General features: G+C 41.4%; 1 protein-coding gene across 1 annotated transcript in view; it reads right to left on the reverse strand.

Moving 5' to 3' along the window:
* Positions 1 to 16,605, reverse strand: part of cd2ap.S (CD2-associated protein S homeolog) — a 76,138-nt gene extending 59,533 nt beyond the window's left edge. The window contains exon 1 of the mRNA XM_018265990.2: positions 16,285 to 16,605. Within this exon, the coding sequence (XP_018121479.1) occupies positions 16,285 to 16,288 (4 nt within the window). The 5' untranslated portion in view covers positions 16,289 to 16,605. The remainder of the gene's footprint in view (positions 1 to 16,284) is intronic.
* Between the last annotated feature and the right edge of the window lie 934 nt (positions 16,606 to 17,539).

Consider the following 17,539-nt stretch of genomic DNA (forward strand, 5'->3'; position numbering starts at 1 on the left):
GCACAGGTACATAACACAAAGGTAATAACTCCCAGCACAGGTACATAACACAAAGGTAATAACTCCCAGCACAGGTACATAACACAAAGGTAATAACTCCCAGCACAGGTACATAACACAAAGGTAATAACTCCCAGCACAGGTACATAACACAAAGGTAATAACTCCCAGCACAGGTACATAACACAAAGGTAATAACTCCCAGCACGGGTACATAGCACAAAGTAATAACTCCCAGCACAGGTACGTAACACAAAGGTAATAACTCCCAGCACAGGTACATAGCACAAAGGTAATAACTCCCAGCACGGGTACATAGCACAAAGTAATAACTCCCAGCACAGGTACGTAACACAAAGGTAATAACTCCCAGCACAGGTACATAACACAAAGGTAATAACTCCCAGCACAGATACATAGCACAAAGGTAATAACTCCCAGCACAGGTACATAGCACAAAGTAATAACTCCCAGCACAGGTACATAACACAAAGGTAATAACTCCCAGCACAGATACATAGCACAAAGGTAATAACTCCCAGCACAGGTACATAGCACAAAGGTAATAACTCCCAGCACAGATACATAGCACAAAGGTAATAACTCCCAGCACAGGTACATAGCACAAAGTAATAACTCCCAGCACAGGTACATAGCACAAAGTAATAACTCCCAGCACAGGTACATAGCACAAAGTAATAACTCCCAGCACAAGTACCTAGCACAAAGGTAATAACTCCCTGCACAGGTACATAGCACAAAGGTAATAACTCCCTGCACAGGTACATAGCACAAAGGTAATAACTCCAAGCACAGGTACATAACACAAAGGTAATAACTCCCAGCACAGGTACAAAGTATGAAGGTAATAACTCCCGGCACAGGTACATAACACAAAGGTAATAACTCCCGGCACAGGTACATAACACAAAGGTAATAACTCCCAGCACAGGTACAAAGTATGAAGGTAACTCCCCGCACAGGTACATAGCACAAAGGTAATAACTCCCCGCACAGGTACAAAGTACAAAGGTAATAACTCCTGGCACAGATACATAGCACAAAGGTAATAACTCCCCGCACAGGTACAAAGTACGAAGGTAATAACTCCTGGCACAGATACATAGCACAAAGGTAATAACTCCCTGCACAGGTACATAGTACAAAGGTAATAACTCCCAGCACAGGTACATAACACAAAGTAATAACTCCCAGCACAGGTACATAGCACAAAGTAATAACTCCCAGCACAGGTACATAGCACAAAGGTAATAACTCCCTGCACAGGTACATAACACAAAGGTAATAACTCCCAGCACAGGTACATAGCACAAAGGTAATAACTCCCAGCACAGGTACATAACACAAAGGTAATAACTCCCAGCACAGGTACATAGCACAAAGTAATAACTCCCTGCACAGGTACATAACACAAAGGTAATAACTCCCAGCACAGGTACATAGCACAAAGGTAATAACTCCCAGCACAGGTACAAAGTACAAAGGTAATAACTCCCAGCACAGGTACATAACACAAAGGTAATAACTCCCTGCACAGGTACATAGTACAAAGGTAATAACTCCCAGCACAGGTACATAGCACAAAGGTAATAACTCCCAGCACAGGTACATAGCACAAAGTAATAACTCCCAGCACAGGTACATAACACAAAGGTAATAACTCCCAGCACAGGTACATAACACAAAGGTAATAACTCCCAGCACAGGTACATAGCACAAAGGTAATAACTCCCAGCACAGGTACATAGCACAAAGTAATAACTCCCAGCACAGGTACATAGCACAAAGGTAATAACTCCCTGCACAGGTACATAACACAAAGGTAAAAACTCCCAGCACAGGTACATAGCACAAAGGTAATAACTCCCAGCACAGGTACATAGCACAAAGGTAATAACTCCCAGCACAGGTACAAAGTACAAAGGTAATAACTCCCAGCACAGGTACAAAGTATGAAGGTAATAACTCCCGGCACAGGTACATAACACAAAGGTAATAACTCCCGGCACAGGTACATAACACAAAGGTAATAACTCCCAGCACAGGTACAAAGTATGAAGGTAACTCCCCGCACAGGTACATAGCACAAAGGTAATAACTCCCCGCACAGGTACAAAGTACGAAGGTAATAACTCCTGGCACAGATACATAGCACAAAGGTAATAACTCCCTGCACAGGTACATAGCACAAAAGTAATAACTCCCAGCACAGGTACAAAGTACGAAGGTAATAACTCCCAGCACAGGTACATAGCACAAAGGTAATAACTCCCAGCACAGGTACATCGTACAAAGGTAATAACTCCCAGCACAGGTACATAGCACAAAGGTAATAACTCCCTGCACAGGTACATAGCACAAAGGTAATAACTCCCAGCACAGGTACATAACACAAAGTAATAACTCCCAGCACAGGTACATAGCACAAAGGTAATAACTCCCCGCACAGGTACATAGCACAAAGGTAATAACTCCCCGCACAGATACATAGCAAAAAGGTAATAACTCCCCGCACAGGTACATAGCACAAAGGTAATAACTCCCCGCACAGGTACATAGCACAAAGGTAATAACTCCCAGCACAGGTACATAGCACAAAGGTAATAACTCCCTGCACAGGTACATAACACAAAGTAATAACTCCCAGCACAGGTACATAGCACAAAGGTAATAACTCCCTGCACAGGTACATAACACAAAGGTAATAACTCCCAGCACAGGTACATAGCACAAAGGTAATAACTCCAAGCACAGGTACATAGCACAAAGGTAATAACTCCCTGCACAGGTACATAACACAAAGTAATAACTCCCAGCACAGGTACATAGCACAAAGGTAATAACTCCCAGCACAGGTACATAGCACAAAGGTAATAACTCCCAGCACAGGTACATAGCACAAAGTAATAACTCCCAGCACAGGTACATAACACAAAGGTAATAACTCCCAGCACAGGTACATAACACAAAGGTAATAACTCCCAGCACAGGTACATAACACAAAGGTAATAACTCCCAGCACAGGTACATAACACAAAGGTAATATTGGTGTGTAGGTGAATCTCAGGTCATTTTGCCTGGTCATGTGCTTTCAGAAAGAGGCTGTTGTTTCTCCTACTCAATGTAACTGAACGTGTCTCAGTGAGACCTGGATTTTACTATTGAGTGCTGTTCTTAGATCTACCAGGAAGCTGTTATCTTGTGTTAGGGAGCGGTTATCTGGTTACCTTCCCATTGTTCTGTTGTTAGGCTGCTGGGGGGGGGGGTGACATCACTCCAACTTGCAGTACAGCAGTAAAGAGTGACTGAAGTTTATCAGAGCACGACTGGGGGCAGCTGGGAAACTGACAAAATGTCTAGCCCCATGTCAGATTTCAAAATTAAATATAAAAAAAAAATCAGTTAGCTGTTTTGAAAAACAGATTTCATTGCAGAATTCTGCTGGAGCGGCACTATTAACTGATGTGTTTTGTAAAAACAAAGTTTTTATGTGACAGTTTCCTTTTAACGTTTGTAATGAAAACAAACAGAAAGATTGTATTGGTTATGTGTATGGCCACCTTAATTTTTTATTAGGGATGCACCGAATCCACTATTTTGGATTCGGCCGAACCCCAGAATCCTTCGCGAAAGATTCAGCCGAATACCGAACCCTAATTTGCATATGCAAATTACGGGTGGGAAGGGGAAATAATTTTTTACTTCCTTATTTTGTGACAAAAAGTTACGCTATTTCCCTCCCTGACACTAATTTGCATATGCAAATTATGATTCGGATTCTGTTCTGCCAAGCAGAGGGATTCGGCCGAATTCGAATCCTGCTGAAAAAGGCCGAACCCTGGCCGAATCCAGAACCGAATCCTGGAATCAGTGCATCCCTAATTCCTATACAAGTGACATGACTTCATAGAGAGAACAGCAATGACGGCTGTACAACTAACAGCTTTATTATACTGACCGCAATACCAAACACCTTTAACATACTAGTCTCTCTCCCTACCACTCCCAATCTCACATACCTCCGATTCCACCTCTAACATGGCACATCCAGTCTCCAGTACTGAGGCAGCACAGAAAGAAAGGGCAACTAAAACTAAAATGCAATCAGATTTGGCTACTAGAAAGAAAAATGTATAAATAATCATAAATGTAATTCATAAAAATAGCTCACTGATCTGACCGACAGACTGGTACAGGTATGGGACCTGTTATCCAGAATGTTCAGGACCTGGGGCTTTCCGGATAACAGATCTTTACGTAATTTGGATCTTGATACCTTAAGTCTACTAGAAAATCATATAAACATTAATTAAAGCCAATAGGCAGGTTTTGCCTCCAATAAGGATTAATTATATCTTAGTTGGGATCAAGTACAAGTTACTGTTTTATTATTACACAGAAAAAGGAAATCATATTTAAAAATTATGATTATTTGGATAAAATGGAGTCTATGGGAGACAGCCCTTCCATAATTCAGAGCTTTCTGGACAACGGGTTTCCAGATAACGAATCCCATACCTGTACTTTATTTAATCTGAATGATTAGTGGCAGGTCGGAAGATTGGAAAGTGCGATCATTTATTGTATACAAGGGTAAAATCTGCACCTCAATGGCCAGCTTAAAAGGCCAGCTCTAAAATAGAATAAGGCTAGAAATGCTGTATTTTGTATACTAAACATAAACATGAACTTACTGCATCACAAGCCTATTAAAATAAATGATTTATGCTTTCAAAGTTGGCCACAGGGGGTCACCATCCTGTAACTTTGTACTGTGCACATGCTCAGTGTGGTCTGGGCTGCTTAGGGATCATCATAAATTATCAAAACAGCACAAGTCAAATAATTTTTGCCAGAAGCCGATACAGCAAGACTGATTAATAATCAGAATATACAGACTGCCCTGGGTCGAAGGATACAAATCTCTACACAGTCGGCGGTTGCTTTATAGGGAAACAAACAAAGCTGCTCCAGGTCAGGGAAGTAAGGCGGGGGGTAGAGTCCTGCGCGGAACCAATTTGTTAAACCTGAACCCGATCCAAGACCCGCAGCCGGATCCACATACTTTCCTGCTTGGACCAGCTACTCGACCCGCAAGAACCTTATCCACAACCTGATCTGCTGACCATCAAGAAACAAGAAGTGCTGTCATTCTAAACCAAAAGTGACATCATTAGAAGTAGGCGTGATCAGGAAAAAAAGTAAAATAGGAAGTGTTGTCATTGTAAACCGGAAGTGACAACATTAGAAGTAGGCGTGATCCGGGGAAAAGGAAGTAAAAGGAAGTAAAAACAGTAAGTGCTGTCATTGTAAACCGGAAGTAACATCATTAGAAGTAAGCGTGATCAGGGGAAAAAATAAGTAAAACAGGAAGTGCTGTCATTGTAAACCGGAAAGGGCGTCATTAGAATTAAGCGTGATCGAAAAAAAGGAGTAAAACCTTTTGAGAAGAACCGCCGACTCGTGTCTATACCTGCTCCAGAAATTTCTACCTGCAAACCGCAGGGCAGCTCAGGTTTTTGCGGGTAACCCGCGGGTACCCGACACGCTGCAGGACTCTAGTGGGGGTGCTGTTTGAAACTTTGATAGTTTCCCTGCAGAGCAGTTAGGGACCGTCTGAAGTTTCCTATCTGCAGCAGTCAGAGAAAGTAAAATGAAGGGAGAATTTCACTGCATACAGTCAGGTTTATTTGAAGAAAAAAAAAAAAAAAGAAAACCGGTACACATATTTTAATTAAAGTATATTGGTGATAGATTTCTTTTTCATTAAATAAAGTAAAAATTGGATTTTATTTTTTTGCCTTTACATGCCCTTTAATACATGCAGTATGGCAGCTCCTATTTATGTATAAATAGGAGCAATGACACATTCTGGTATTTGTTTTGTTTTCCTTCACATAAACACTGCACGGGTCACTAAACACCCAACAGGTTCTGCTACTTCTGCACTAACACACTTAGCAAAGGATTAGTAGAGGTATGGGACCTGTTATCCAGAATGCTCGGGACCTGGGGTTTTCCGGATAACGGATCTTTCTGTAATTTGGATCTTCGTACATTAAGTCTACTAGAAAATCATATAAACATTAAATAAACCCAATAGGGTGGTTTTGCTTCCAATAAGGATTCATTATATCTTAGTTGGGATCAAGTACAAGCGACTGTTTTATTATTACAGAGAAAAGGGAAATCATTTTGAAAAATATGGATTATTTGGAGAAAATGGAGTCTATAGGAGACGGCCTTTCCGGAATTCGGAACTTTCTGGATAACAGGTTTTCCAGATAACGTATCCTATACCTGTAGTGGTATACAAGCCATGGCCAACCAAGATATCCATACATCTCACAGACTGATATTGTCTTATAACTATTCAGGCCCCCAACATGGAAAAGAGCAGATAATGGGAAATCACAGACAGCACCAGCCTGATGGTGGCCATACATACATTTATATATACATATATACATACATATATACATAAATAAATACAGATATTGCCCACCTCAAGGTATCAGGCTTATCCCTAGGTCACGATGACTGGATCACAATGAGGAATATACAGAATGTCGAATCGAGGACCAATTTAACGAACCAATGAAGTCTTTGTTCTGACGGGATTTTTAAACCTGCCTGACTTTTGGCCAGATATCGATTGGGGAAGCCCATTGGAGGGCTCCATACACTGCCCAATAAGATACTGTCAGCACCTTATATCAGCCCATGTATGGGGACCTTTAAAACGGCATCAGTACAACAATCTGTTCCGACTTCCAGGGGGTTATTTATTAAAGTACGAAAGCCAAAAATTCGTTGGTTTTCATTTTTTATTATTTGTGGTTTTTGAGTTATTTAGCTTTTTATTCAGCAACTCTCCAATTTGTAGTTGCTAGGGTGCAAATTACCCTAGCAACCATGCATTGATTTGAATAAGAGACTGGAATATGAATAGAAGAGCTCCTTTCTAGAAAGGTGAGAAATAAAAAGTAGCAATAAGAATACATTTGTAGCCGCACAGAGCATTTGTTTTTTTAGAAGGGATCAACTGCCCCCATTTGCAAGCTGCAAAGAGTCAGAAGAAAAGGCAAATAATTATAAAACTATAAAATATAAGACCAACTGAAAAGTTGCTTAGAACTGGCCATTCTGTAACATAATAAAATTTACCTGAAAGGTGAGGTTAATATCGTATTTTGGGTGCACCTAAACTGGTGTGTTGCCTCCTTCCTCCTCTCTCTGGCTAATAAAAAACTCACAATAACTTCTGCCGCTGCCCGCAATGATAGCTATGCTGTGATACAGCAACCGGATACTCACAATAAATATTATTTCACTCTAACAGACAGGCTTTTGTTCTGTCACAGAGTCTGGTGTATTTATGTATTGGTTTAGCCTCACCCACCGTGTGTCAACAACACCGACGGAGTTGGTAGGATTGTGCAATTCTGCCATTTACACCCAATTCCAAGGGTGTTCTACCCATGTTGTTCACCTTTAAATTAAATGTTATTATGATGTAGAGAGTGATTTTCTCAGTTTGCAGTTCTCAGTTGATTTTCATTTTTTATTATTTGTGGTTTTTGAGTTATTTCGCTTTTTATTCAGCAGCTCTCCAGTTTGCAAGTTCAGCAATCTGGTTGCTAGGGTCCAAATTCCCCTAGCAACCATGCATTGATTTGAATAAGAGACTGGAATATGAATAGAAGAAACAGAAGAAGCTGGAAAGATTCAGAAGAAAAAGGCAAATAACTTGAAAAGTATAAAATATAAATAATAAAGATCAATTGCAAAGGTGCTTGGAATTGGACATTGTATAACATACTAAGGGGCAGATTTATTAAGGGGCAGATTTATCAAAGGTTGAGGTAAATTTTCGAATGAAAAAATTCAAATTTCAAGCTATTTTTTGTGTACTTAGGGACTAGCCAAATTTGTTACGAATTTAAATGTTTTTTCGAAATTTATCATGTACTGTCTCTTTAAAAATTTGACCATTCACCATCTAAAACCTGCCGAATTGCTGTTTTAGCCTATGGGGGACCTCCTAGAACTTATCTGGAGTCTTTGGTGGACTTTAACAGAAAAACTTCTAATCGAATGCGCTATTACTTCAATTACTACGATTTGAATTTGATTGAAAACTGACCTATCTGGCCAAAATACCTTTGATTTAATTTTGGTTGGTCTTTTTGAATTCGAATTTCGAAGTTTTTCAAAATCGAAATCCGACCCTTGATAAATCTGCCCCATAGTGTCTTTACTTAGTAAATGATTTTAGTTATGATTGGTGCCCTTTAAAGGGGTTGTTAACCATTTGAGTTAACGTGTAGTATGATGTAGAGTGATTCAAGTTTTTTTTCCCCACAAAAAATAGTTTTTCCCCTTTAAAGGGGATGGTTGCTAGGGAAATTTGGATCCTAGCAACCAGATGGCTGAAACTGCAAACTGGAGCTCTGCTGAATAAAAATCTAAATAAATAAAAAATAAAAAAAAATGAAAACCAATTGCAAATTGTCTCAGAATCTCACCCGCTACATCGTACTAACAGTTAAGTCAAAAGTCAACAACCCCTTTAATTGAAAAACAACCATTTGTTGTTTCGTGACTATATAACAAGCAGTGTGTATTTACAGAGCTATAAACCAGGCACCTTCTGACACGACACACACAAAAATGCCTTTCAGATTTATAACACAATAAAATACACTTGACACATGAACATAAGGAAGGTCTGTGTAACTTACTGCTAGTTAACTTGGCGAGCGAAAAACATTACAGGGATTGTTACAGGGTAATAACTATTGACTGACCTACTACTATAGAAACCCTCTACATGTATGTATATAGATATGTATGTATGTATATGCATGCATATATATGTATATGTATGATGTCATCAGTTATAAACGGTGAGTTCTGATGTCATTTCTGTCACATGACTCACTGAAATTTGTGTATTATAATAAATAAAGTACCCCCAGTTGCAAAATATCAGGATATTAGAAGTTACCTCGGAGTTCCACGGCCTTGTATTTTTATATGGTCATGAAACTCCTCAGTAACTGATAATATCCTTATATTTTACAAGAGGGGCTACTTTATTCACTATATATTTTACAAAAGGGGGTACTTTATTCACTATATAATACACAAAAGCCATGAATATCTTGTAAATGATATCCTTATAAACGGTGAGTTCTGATGTCATCAGTTATAAACGGTGAGTTCTGATGTCATTTCTGTCACATGCCTCACTGAAACTTGTGTATTAAAATAAATAAAGTACCCCGGTTGCAAAATATGAGGATATTAGAAGTTACCTTCGGAGTTCGGCCTTGTGTTTTTATATTCCAGTTTTTTATGGTCAAAACTATTGAATTCGATCAGCAAGTTATTCAAGTAATTCGAAAACGTTGAATTCGATTTTCGAGATTTATCATACTCTGGCCCTTTAAAGGGGTTGTTGACCTTCAAACAACTAGTTGTTTTCTGCTAGATCACCAGAAATGAAGACTTTTTCCAATTACTTTCTATTTTCTATGTGTCAGTGTTTTTTCTAATATTTAAGTGTAAAGTGTCATTTTTCACCTTCTAAAGCAGCTGTGGGGGGGGTCTCCGACCCTGTGAACTGTTCTAAATTAATACATTCAGTTGATACATTTCTTATCTTTGTCCCAGCTAAGCAGAATCTCTGGGTGTCATTACAGGCAGCTTGATACAATAGTTGATACAATAGTTGCTGATACTCCAGAGATGCTGCTGAGAAATGGATCAACTAAATGTTGTAAAATTGTAACAGAATCTGCACCTGAATTACTGAGCTGCCAGACTCAAACACCAGAGACACCAACATTCAACTTTATACTTAGATTTTGTAAAAACAGTAAAAAAATAAATAAAGGAAAGTAATTTAAAAAAAGTCTTTATTTCTGGGGAACAATCTGAAAACTGAACTGAAAAAAGTGGTTGGAAGGTGAACATCCCCTTTAAATAAACCCAATAGGCTGGTTTTACTTCCAATAAGGATTAATTATATCTTAGTTGGGATCAAGTACAAGTTACTGTTTTATTATTACACAGAATAAAATGTTGGATTATTTGGATAATATCTATGGGAGACGGCCTTTCCTTAATTTGGATCTTTCTGGATAAAAGATCCCATACCTGTACTTGTTTTTCTATTCAGGCCTTTGCCTATTCATTTTCCATTCTGTCATTCAAACCGCTGCCTGGTTGCCAAGGTCAATTGGAACCTAGCAACCAGACAGCTGTAGAAATTCAGAATTGGATAGCAGCTGAACAAAAAGTTAAATGCTTAAAACGAGGACCAACTGCAAATTGTCTACAAATATCAATGTCATTATATAGAAAGATCATTTAAAGGGGAACTACTCCTTAAAAAGGACCTGGTCTTGGGCATAAGAAAAGTAAGAAACGTTATAAAAAGTTGTTAAGGCTATGGCACATGCAGCATTTTGATGTGTGCTAATTAACTTGGAACTTCCCAGTGGATGGACATTCGTAGATTGCAAGCTCTCTGAGAAAGGGATGTTGTGCCTGGCTGGAATTACTCAGCAATTATACATAGAATGACAGGATTTTCAGTGTGTATTCACTATTCAAAATAAACTCAGGCAGAAACCAGGAAGATTTATCAAAGGTCGAAGTGAAAATTCAAATTAAAAAAATTTGAATTCCAAGCTAATTTTTGTGTACTTCGACTAGGGAATAGTCCAAATTCTATGCGAAAATTAGAATTTCAAAATTTATCATGTACTGTCTCTTTAAAAATTCGACTTCGACCAATTGTCATCTAAAACCTGCCGAATTGCTGTTTTAGCCTATGGGGGAACCTCCTAGAACCCATATGGAGTAAGTTGGTGGACTTTGGAAAATCAAAGGAGTTTTTTTTGGAAAAAAATTAGAATCGTAGAATTTGAATGCGCTATCACTTCTTGTACGATTCAAATTTGACCGAAAACTGACTTATTCGATCAAAAACGGACCTATTCGGCAAAAAAAAAAAAAAAACTCGACCCTTGATAGATCAGCCCCTTAGAGGCACTTTTATCAAAAGTCTAATTTCTTATTCATGCGAGTTTTTAAATACTCTCCAAAACTCTCCTACATTCGAAATTCGACCAAATCGAAATTTATTAAAAAAAAAATCAAATTTTTATAAACTCAGATGAATGTAATTTACTCGAAAACTCAAATCGAATTCGATTCCAATCTTAAAAACTTGATTCAGGTTTTTTCTCCGAAAAAAATTTGAATGTCAGGAAGGCTGCAAACAACTTAAAATTCCTGGACCTCTCCCATTGACTTAAACAGTAATTCAGCAGGTTTTAGGTGACGAATAGTCAAATTCGAGGGCCAAAATATGATACATTTTGAAAAATGAATTTGAATTTTCAATTCGACCCTTGATAAATCTGCCCCTACTGTTTACACAGATAAGGCCTGGCTATGAAAACAAACAAGCATAAATCGCCGAATTTGAATTGACCGAAGAGGTGTGATAAATCTCACATTCGATTTCACATTAAATTCAAATGTGTAAATTTTGACACCATAAAACTATTTCAAAATTCGAATTTTAATCCGAATTAACTATTTGACCCTAAGGGGCATATTTATCAAGGGTCGAATTTCTAAATCAAAAAGACCAACCGAAATTAAGTCAAAATTTTTTTTGTTCAAATAGGTCCGTTTTCTGCCAAATTCGAACCCCATCCCTGTTGCAAGTTGGGGTTAAGGCACTTTCTAAATTAATCCTTGAGATTTAGCGCAGAGATCACCAACCTTTTGTACCCATGAGCAACATTCAGAAGTAAAAGGAGTTGGAGAGCAATACAAGCATGAACAATTTTCTTGGGATGCCAAATAAGTGCTGTGATTGGACATTTGGTAGCTATAGGATTGCCACCTGGCCGGTATTTTACCAGCCTGACCGGTAAAAATTATGGTTGATCCCAAATGATAAATATATAGGAAGGCCGGTATTTTTTTTCCATAAAAGATGGCAACCCTAGGTAGCCCCTATGTGGATTGTCAAACAACATTGAGGCTCTGTTTGGCAGTGCACCTGGTTTTTATGAAACCAAAACTTGCCTCCAAGCCTAGAATTCCAAAATAAGCTCCTGCTTTGAGGCCACTGAGCTCATGGGCATTAGGCCTAATGCCCATCAGCTCACATCTCTACATACACTGCCAGCCTAATGCCCATCAGCTCACATCTCTACATATACTGCCAGCCTAATGCCCACCAGCTCACATCTCTACATACACTGCCAGCCTAATGCCCACCAGCTCACATATCTACATACACTGCCAGCCTAATGCCCATCAGCTCACATCTCTACATACACTGCCAGCCTAATGCCCATCAGCTCACATCTCTACATACACTGCCAGCCTAATGCCCACCAGCTCACATCTCTACATACACTGCTAGCCTAATGCCCATCAGCTCACATCCCTACATACACTGCCAGCCTAATGCCCATCTGCTCACATCTCTACATACACTGTTAGCCTAATGCCCATCAGCTCACATCCCTACATACACTGCCAGCCTAATGCCCATCTGCTCACATCTCTACATACACTGTTAGCCTAATGCCCATCAGCTCACATCTCTTCATACACTGTCAGCCTAATGCCCATCAGCTCACATCTCTACATACACTGTTAGCCTAATGCCCATCAGCTCACATCTCTACATACACTGTTAGCCTAATGCCCATCAGCTCACATATCTACATACACTGCCAGCCTAATGCCCATCAGCCCACATCTCTACATACACTGCCAGCCTAATGCCCATCAGCTCACATCTCTACATACACTGCCAGCCTAATGCCCATCAGCTCACATCTCTACATACACTGCCAGCCTAATGCCCATCAGCTCACATCCCTACATACACTGCCAGCCTAATGCCCATCTGCTCACATCTCTACATACACTGTTAGCCTAATGCCCATCAGCTCACATCCCTACATACACTGCCAGCCTAATGCCCATCTGCTCACATCTCTACATACACTGTTAGCCTAATGCCCATCAGCTCACATCTCTTCATACACTGTCAGCCTAATGCCCATCAGCTCACATCTCTACATACACTGTTAGCCTAATGCCCATCAGCTCACATCTCTACATACACTGTTAGCCTAATGCCCATCAGCTCACATATCTACATACACTGCCAGCCTAATGCCCATCAGCTCACATCTCTACATACACTGCCAGCCTAATGCCCATCAGCCCACATCTCTACATACACTGCCAGCCTAATGCCCATCAGCTCACATCTCTACATACACTGCCAGCCTAATGCCCATCAGCTCACATCTCTACATACACTGCCAGCCTAATGCCCATCAGCTCACATCCCTACATACACTGCCAGCCTAATGCCCATCAGCTCACATCTCTACATACACTGCCAGCCTAATGCCCATCAGCTCACATCTCTACATACACTGTTAGCCTAATGCCCACCAGCTCACATATCTTCATACACTGCCAGCCTAATACCCATCAGCTCACATCGCTACATACACTGCCAGCCTAATGCCCATCAGCTCACATCTCTACATACACTGCCAGCCTAATGCCATCCCAGGTAGCAGCTCTCCCCAGGCATGTCCCTATATGTATCCAGCGAAAAGGAATTTAGCCACCCGCTGATCTACACAAGCCTCTGATTGGCTGAAAGGGAAAGCAGGAAAGGAGCAAGGATTGGGAAGAGAAGAGAACTGACGAGGTTCTGCTTAATTTACAGACACAATTCCTCCATAACTTGGAAGTTGGATGATGTCATAATCGTTCTGTGGATGTTGCTCCTTTTTTTTACACTGCAGGCTCCTCAAACTTTAACTATTATTATCCAGGCTAACAAGCTGCTCCAGACATACAGCCCCAGGGCAAGTCTGACTTCAATCCATATGCAGGCCAGTCTGGCTAACATGTGTACATTTTTGCTCACTCTAGTCCAGCACAGGCTGCTCCCATCTCCTGAAAATTCATACTAGCGAGCATCTCCCATAACTCAATCAAATGATTATACAACCTTGTAGTGGTATCTAAATTAATTACAAATCACAATGCCAACACAATTACAAAACAATGCCTACTCAACTGCATCACTACAAAGCACCTGTACAATTGCATCCTTGTACACTGCCAGCCTAATGCCTATTAGCTCACATCTCTACATACACGGTTAGCTTTATGTCCATCAGCTCATATCTCTACATACACTGTTAGTTTAATGCCCATCAGCTCACATCTCTACATACACTGCCAGCCTAATGCCCATCAGCTCACATCTCTACATACACTGCCAGCCTAATGCCCATCAGCTCACATCTCTACATACACTGCCAGCCTAATGCCCATCAGCTCACATATCTACATACACTGCCAACCTAATGCCCATCAGCTCACATCTCTACATACACTGTTAGCCTAATGCCCATCAGCTCACATCTCTACATACACTGTCAGCCTAATGCCCATCAGCTCACATCTCTACATACACTGTCAACCTAATGCCCATCAGCTCACATCTCTACATACACTGCCAGCCCAATGCCCATCAGCTCACATCTCTTCATACACTGTTAGCCTAATGCCCATCAGCTCACATCTCTACATACACTGCCAGCCTAATGCCCATAAGCTCACATCTCTTCATACACTGTTAGCCTAATGCCCATCAGCTCACATCTCTACATACACTGCCAGCCTAATGCCCATCAGCTCTCATCTCTACATACACTGCCAGCCTAATGCCCATCAGCTCACATCTCTACATACACTGCCAGCCTAATGCCCATCAGCTCACATCTCTACATACACTGCCAGCCTAATACCCATCAGCTCACATCTCTACATACACTGCCAGCCTAAAGCCCATCAGCTCACATCTCTACATTCACTGCCAGCCTAATGCCCATCAGCTCACATCTCTACATACACTGCCAGCCTAATGCCCATCAGCTCACATCTCTACATACACTGCCAACCTAATGCCCATCAGCTCACATCTCTACATACACTGCCAGCCTAATGCCCACCAGCTCACATCTCTACATACACTGCCAGCCTAATGCCCATCAGCTCACATCTCTACATACACTGCCAGCCTAATGCCCATCAGCTCTCATCTCTACATACACTGCCAACCTAATGCCCATCAGCTCACATCTCTAAAAATACCACTTAGTTACAATGTTACAGTGGCACTACACTAACCTTAGAGAAGATCTCTGCACAGACACATGTCTAAGAGCCCTTTTATAAACAAGGTAACTCCCAACTCCTAGGTTTCAACACTACTAAGTGCAAGGCTGGCACAACTCAGCATATCACCACATGGTATCAGTCTAAGCTACACCTAAATCACTAAATTAGTGCAGGCACATATTCCACATCAATATTCAATCCAATCAAATTTTACAATCAGATCTATGGAGCCACTGCTCAGTACATAATACAGCTATTGGACCTGTTATTCAGAATGTTAGGGATATGAGGTACTTCCAGATAACCATCTGAAAACCACACGGATCCCATATCTGTACTAAGGAGGCCCATATCCTGCTCACAGGGTGCTGCTCACCTGCACTAATCCCAGTTCCAGAGGGAAATTACACCTGCACCCACTCACCTCTATATCATCTTCAACTTACACATGTACAGTCTCAACCCAGAAACCCAAAGCTCCCATAAACTCATAGAGCCCCCCATATACACAGTAAGACTTATAGAGACCCCCATATACACAGTAAGACTTAGAGACCCCCATATAGACAGTCCTCCATATAGACCTATACACAATACACAGTGACATACAGAATACACAGTCCTATACACAATACACAGTGACATACAGAATACACAGTGACATACAGAATACACAGTCCTATACACAATACACAGTGATATACACAATACTCAGTGATATAATCAGGGAGAGTAAAACCCATCAGTAACACAGGCGCCCCCTAGTGACAGAGAGAAAGTTGTCAGTGTTCGGGCGCAACTTCCCTGAATCCCCCGGAGTCTGTGACATCCCCGACCCCTCCTGCTGCACAAACCAACCCCCCCCCCAGCACTTATTCTTATCCATTAGGCCCCTCCTACTCTCACTACAACTCCCAGCACCCCGCGCAGTCCTTGCTCGAACTTTCCCCCAACAACAGCTGAAAGGCCTCGGGTCTGTCCCGTCACTGCCCCGCACTCACTCACCCATGTCTCCCGGATCTCTCCCACCCCCGGGCGGTAAGGGGGGGCTGTCACTGTCCGACCTCTCGCTTTCCGGACTCCGTGACTGTGGGTCGGCAGCCTATGCCCATCCAAATGTCAGAAATCTCTTCAACCCTGTCCGACCCTCCGCTCTGTTCCCTCCCAGCCGAGCACCAGGCTCCACAACCGCGTACGCCAACTCGGAGCCCAGCGCAGCCACGTGACCCTCCGCGGCCAATCACACGTCGATCCCTCTTTCCGGCTCTTTCCTCTGATCCCAGTCAGGGAGAGAACTCAGTCCAGCCGCTAGGGCTGTTGCCAGGTACGGTGACGTCACGCTGGTGGGCGGAACCCTCGAGACACTCCCTTCCCTGAGACCCTTCAGTTAGTATTGTAGCAATATTACTTGATTGTAATGGCTGCCTGGTCCCCTACTGTGTGTCACTGAGCCTTTACATTTGTCCTAATGAGGTGATACAGTGAGTCATGTGATGCCAAGGGCGGGAAGATGGTTTGTCACGTTTTATAGGCAGTGAATTGACAAAACTCTCCTGACCCCTTGCAGTTTTAGGGCAATCTCTGGCATTACTGTAGGGTATGAGAGAGAATCATGTAGAGAAATGAGTGTGTGCTTCACATCATGGGCCCTAGAGTGGAGTGAGGGCCAATCTCCTCTTCCTGAGGCTTCATGTTCTGTGTCCTTATTCTGTTTCCTTATTCTGTGAGGAGCGCCCCAAAAGTCCGTACCTCCCAACATTTTGGAAGTAAAAAGAGGGACAAAAAAATGTTTTCCGCACGTAGCACAGAAATTTTTTGACCACAGACCCCTTTCTGTGGCCACACCCCCTAATTACCATGTTTGTTTTACAAAATTTGGCAGGTTATGAAAGTTTGAAAATATTTCTCCTTATCTAAACTGTGTTTTTGTGTCTCAAAATTGTTACAAAGTATCTTATTTGCACCTGTTAGCTGTTCTGGGCTCTCTGCTAAAAGCCAATTAAGTGAGAAACTTTGTTTCTTTTTCTGGCTGTTCAGTGCAGAGAAAAGAGGGACTTTCCAGTACAAATGAGGGAGCTGTCAAAGGAGGGACTGTCCCTCCGAAAAAGGGACAGTTGGGAGGTATGCCAAAACTCCCCGGGCCCAGCAAGAGTAATAAAAATGAGCAGCCACTCAAGGACCAATCCTTATGGCATAAGAACCCAATAAAACCATTATCATTTAATACTATGTCCGTGTGGAGGATTGGGCCTTGAGTGGC

Source organism: Xenopus laevis, chromosome 5S, assembly GCF_017654675.1.
Source record: "Xenopus laevis strain J_2021 chromosome 5S, Xenopus_laevis_v10.1, whole genome shotgun sequence".
In the NCBI taxonomy this organism is placed as follows: Eukaryota; Metazoa; Chordata; class Amphibia; order Anura; family Pipidae; genus Xenopus; species Xenopus laevis.